The sequence below is a fragment of the Hyalella azteca genome, unplaced genomic scaffold (assembly GCF_000764305.2).
Source record: "Hyalella azteca isolate HAZT.00-mixed unplaced genomic scaffold, Hazt_2.0.2 contig5386, whole genome shotgun sequence".
Classification (NCBI taxonomy): domain Eukaryota; kingdom Metazoa; phylum Arthropoda; class Malacostraca; order Amphipoda; family Hyalellidae; genus Hyalella; species Hyalella azteca.
This window is the reverse complement of record NW_025935579.1, coordinates 557,271-562,235: the sequence shown is the minus strand read 5'-3', so window position 1 is coordinate 562,235 and position 4,965 is coordinate 557,271. Positions and strand designations below refer to the sequence as shown.

Here is a 4,965-nt window from a genome sequence, read left to right as displayed (position 1 = left end):
ACATATTTTTGCGCTGCAAGCGTGGGCATGGAAAAATAACCCTGCTCTTTTCTCGTGCATGGAGATTTGTGCGTGGTTCTGTACTGATAATTAACCTATAATGCGTGCTCTTAGCGAAATTAAGATTTGTGCTTAGCCAATAAAATATATGTGTCGAGGATCAACGTAGTTTGTAATAAAATAAAGTTTTACATGTTTCCTGTTTATTTTCAACACAAATTTCTTCAAATGGATGAAAAAAGAAAATGAATTCGATTAAACTTAATATCTTACTGGAATAAAATAGCGCCTGGAGACCACAAACAATTCTTGTGACGTTCTGTCACCTTTTAGTAACTTGCTCCTATTTTGCGCTCATTCAAGCAACGAGAAAACCAGGATTAGAAGGTCATACATTACTTCTTTTCTGAGAATCCAATGCTGCAACACTGGATTTATAGCCTTAAAATCAACAAAAGGAGTCTTGTTCTCGATTTTTATTTCAATTCACGGCTTAGTTTTCTGGCAAGCAGAGCACATCGCTCTCAGAAAGAAGTCTGCCGCTGGGGAGCCTCCAGGAGCCTTCAATGCAGAGCACCATGACGCGGTCCAGGCCTTGCTGCGTGCGGTGCCCGGGGTGACACTCGAACTTCATCCTCTTCAGGGTCCCGCCCAGGGACGCGTGAAGGTTCCGGGCGAAGCTAAGACACAGGATCAGTTGTTGAGATCATCTAATGTCACGGTAAATCAATTCAGACAATATCACTTGTTTGTGATTTTTAAAATTATTCAAAATCAATTGTCACTAAAATATGAATGCTACAATAAAAGCATCAAGTATTGGAGCCAATGTTATGAATGACTAAATTTAGTTGTATAAGACAATAATGGTTATCATAAAAAGGCTGACGGAATTCGCACGGTGAAATTGTCATTCTCTCTATGAGGCCTTCCTAAAAAAGGAAAAATTAAATGCATTCCATAACGCGACTTATCACATTTAGTTACCTATTGGCCGCAATCCAGAAAAATGAATTATATTTCAATGGAAATTTTTTTCTTCAGAAAAGGCTTACTTTCTGTGTTGAATTGTAGGTATTTGCATTGAATATGAAGCTGAGAGCGATTTGGTTACTTCTACAACTGGAAATTACTTACAACATAGTAACAATTTTTAAACTAAAACTGTTTATGAGTAAAAGGTACATTATTAATGGCCCACAACGCCAAGTACTCCTGCAATTCCTAGGATAAAAAGAAATTATTTGTTAGTCGCACCGAGGGTAAGTGCACGAGTTGACTTCACACGTAGGGCCCCAGTAGCCTCGAGGGCAGCTGCATGTGTTCACGTAGACACACTCTCCTCCGTTGCGGCACGGTGGACTGCAAGAGGGAACTGCGAGGTTGGTTGTGTCCACACCCGACGCGGGGCGCGGCACGAAATGTGGACTGGGTGCGGTCAGGTCGTGGGGGCGGCCTGGTTTGTTGCTGGCAGGGGGGAGGGTCTGTTGGTCGCGTTCTGGCGTCGATCGAGGTTGAGGATAGAAAATTATTATTTTTTATTGTTTGGTTTACCGTATTCACGCAATTTCATGTGGATATATAAAACTTGATTTAATCCATCCGTGACGCTACATCTTTCTCACACACACAAGTAAATGAAGTTAAGTTTGAAAGTTAGTACAAAATTTTCAATAAATACATATATACTTCCCAAACGCTGGGAGGAGCAGAAAAAATAAGTATTACTGCGGTATATACCATATTTTAATATTTGATTATATTATCTGCAAAATAATTAAGACTATCAAGGCAGGAGTCGAAAGCAAACAAATTATTCTGACAGATTACCTTTTTCACAAGTGACTTGATCGACACCCAACAGGAGACGACCGTCAGGATAGAACCAACTGTTGTCTCGATACTGCAGAGTCACCGACGTCGAACCATCGGGCATCCTGGTCCCTGGCTCGCATTCTATCCGCCGTTCATTATCCCTCTGTAATGGAGTCATTATTGGTTGGGGCATTCGTATTTGATTATTTATTATATTTGAATTTTAATCTGATATCCGGGGCAGCGAGAGAAAAGGATTCAAATTCAAACTCAAGTAGACTGAAGAATTTCTATCATGTGATACTAATTGTTCTCTATACGAGGCTAGTAAACTGCACTGGTGATGCGTGAACCTTGTGACGTATAAATAAATTAGAATATTAAATCATATTGCAATCTGAAAATTTACAGGTCGGCAAAAGCCAAATTCAAGCCAAAGCTTTAAATATGTTTGTTGATCGCCAATACTGAGAATAAATATAATAATGCTGATCGTAAAAATCGAATTAATACGTGAACTGAATTATGTTCTTTTTTCGTAGAAAATACAACCATCTATCGTAGAATACAACAAATCAGGAAAAAAAATACTTGTGAACGTGGGATTTATTATTACGAATTACACAATTCAGTCCTCGAAATATTTTTTAATCGATTAATTGGAATAGAAATTACGAAACTACTCACCAGCGGAGCCAGTTGATAGCTTCCATACGGCTGGTCTCCCAACATGGGCTCCTCGGAGCATGTGGGGCCGCTGTAAATTCCAGCGCACGCGCATTTGTTGGGGGCGACACACGTGCCGCCGTTCTCGCATGCCGCTTCGCATGTAGCTGCAAATAATGAATGTATTCAGGAGTCATGCAGTTAGATTTTATAAAATTTACCGTGAATTAAAAAAAATTACATAGGTAATAAAAAATTAAGAAATCAAGAAGGAATCGGATATTACCAGACATTTATCGCAAAAAAACTTGAAATTTACAAGCACATCAATGCCACATTTTAACTGGAGGACTCGCTGCTGTACCAAGAAAACAAATGAGACGAATATGCACATCACCAGTTCATCAAAAGGCTGACATCAAATGCCTATTAAATAAATCGTGTAAAATAGTGAACAAATGATATAAAATTCACACTGAGGTACACACGGGAACAGATTGTCATCTCCGGGGTCCACTTGCGGTCTCTGAATCTAAGCTCGCCGCTGCTGTGGTCGCAGTCCAGGATCACGCGGTCGCTTTGCACCGTCTCCGTCTGGATGAACTTGTACCCTGGGTTGCAGCGCAGTCGGCACCCGCTGCCACGAAAGTTTCAACCAAAATATTTAGCATTTCATCTTGAATAGATTATGTTTATCTCACAAAAGAATTTATTATAGCTAAATATTTACCTTGTGTGAGCTTTCCTAATAACCTTCATGTCTCTAGTGAAGTGTGTGTCTTGTTCTGCATTTTAGAGCATAAATCAGTAAATTTGCTTAAGTGAAGTCGAATTTTGTTCAGCGTGTTGCAACAAATGATTTTTAAGAAAAATCTACAAGCTCATATATAACATTGAATTATAATAATATCTGAAGTATAAAGTCACAAATATGGGTACATGGATCAAAATTGTGACGGATTTACTATGTGAAACCCACCCACCTGTAGGCGCATACCGACTGGCCGTTGGCGATCTCGTGAATGTCGATGCATGCTGCAATATTGTACAAGGTTAAAATATTTCGCATATAACATAAATTTTGATATGAACTTATGAAGGCTACTAATTAAGTAAATGTACGCCATTGAATATCAATGAGTAACTTGTTACAGCCCAACGTATTCCTAAAAAAAAGAATATTTGTATTAATGTCAGCAAAAACCATCATGGATAGTAGAATTGATGGGCCATACATTTGCAATAATACAAATGTTATTATCAGGCTATATTTTAAAAATACTTTTTTTTTCTAGCGTTAGCTAAATAATTAATGATCTGTCGTTCAGAGAAAAAGCTTTAGCCACACCGGAAGGTTGCTTTAATGTCTCCTAGTTTGAGTATTAAACCTACTTTACAACGCCAGAACCTCGTAGCGAAATAACTTTTTTGTTACAGCGAATAATGAATATATTCGCAGTTAAAATGAATATTCTAAGTCTTTTAATTGTTTGGAATTGTCGACGAAAAATCTAGCTTATTGAATACCGGCATTTCTTTTCACGTTACTAAATCATAATTTTAGAGACTATACCATGTAATTTATTTAGGCACAAAGTTTTTCTCATGACTCACATTTGAATTGACTGGCTGGCCGGGCGTTGGTGAATGGATCTGCTCTGCCTGAGTTGTAGCCGACGTTAGAGTGAGCGCTGTACTGACGCCGGTGTCGTCTCAACCTAAGAGAATATATATTTAAATATATACTATAGGAAAGAATTTAAAAAGAATATATTGAAATCCTTTACTATAACTGATTGGAAAATTCTACCGCTACTATGCCTGAAACGGGTGGGAACTTGAAAGATGATTGTGTATATTATATAAGTACGTATTTAAATACTAGAATCAACTCTGTAACCAGATAACATAGTTCAAAATGCGTTCACAGAAGACATCCTGGAATAAATAAATTATTTTTTCAAATTAATTAGTATTAATTTGAAAATCACATGTCGCGAAATCAAAATTATGAATAAATTGAGTTGTGATATCTTTTGCACCCACCTTCCTGCATCGCTGGCACTGCAGGTCGCTACTGCTAGCAGCAAGAGCAAATATTGCCTAGGAAACATCTCAGCCTGAAAAAAATTTCATGTTACACAAATCAAAAATAAATATTCAAATATTTTTGAAAATTAGTATCAATTATCCATGAATTTATTGTAAAATTTCTTTATTTATTTCATATTTCTAGACAATGATATCGAGTTTTTGTTTTACGCTAATCAGTAATAATTTTTGGAATGAAGAACATTAATTATTATAACAATAATAATTATAATAGTTTTCATGAAACGAAATACAAAATTTTATGCAGATTAACTATCTACGCTTCGGTTCTGATGCATGAAGGCGAACTATAACAAAACTTTATCGTTAAAATAACTTCTTTGAAGACGACCATTCGAGCTGACAAGTACTGACGAAGTGGTTGACTCGAAT

At 37.1% G+C, this 4,965-nt stretch overlaps 1 protein-coding gene across 2 annotated transcripts; it reads right to left on the bottom strand.

Annotated features, from left to right (window-relative positions):
- Positions 1 to 202: 202 nt before the first annotated feature.
- Positions 203 to 4,965, bottom strand: LOC108668928 (neurogenic locus notch homolog protein 1). 2 transcript variants are annotated; one of them, XM_018156188.2, is made up of 9 exons: positions 4,827 to 4,965; positions 4,528 to 4,601; positions 4,096 to 4,199; positions 3,465 to 3,516; positions 2,970 to 3,118; positions 2,503 to 2,648; positions 1,831 to 1,978; positions 1,258 to 1,498; positions 203 to 680 (listed from the first exon to the last, which is right to left on the bottom strand). In XM_018156188.2, exons 2-9 carry the CDS (start codon positions 4,593 to 4,595, stop codon positions 494 to 496), a joined length of 1,095 nt encoding a protein of 364 aa, XP_018011677.1. In that variant the 5' UTR covers positions 4,596 to 4,601; positions 4,827 to 4,965; the 3' UTR covers positions 203 to 493. The 2 variants fall into 2 exon arrangements, with proteins under 2 accessions (XP_018011677.1, XP_047736372.1); XM_047880416.1 differs by having other exon boundaries at positions 4,847 to 4,965.

Coding starts and splice junctions, on each gene's coding strand:
- LOC108668928 (XM_018156188.2), bottom strand. CDS start 4,595: ATGTTTCCTAGGCAATATTTGCTCTTGCTGCTAGCAGTAGCGACCTGC. Junction 1,979..2,502: donor GCTATCAACTGGCTCCGCTG/GTGAGTAGTTTC, acceptor ACTCCATTACAG/AGGGATAATGAACGGCGGAT. Junction 1,499..1,830: donor TCAAGTCACTTGTGAAAAAG/GTAATCTGTCAG, acceptor GATCGACGCCAG/AACGCGACCAACAGACCCTC.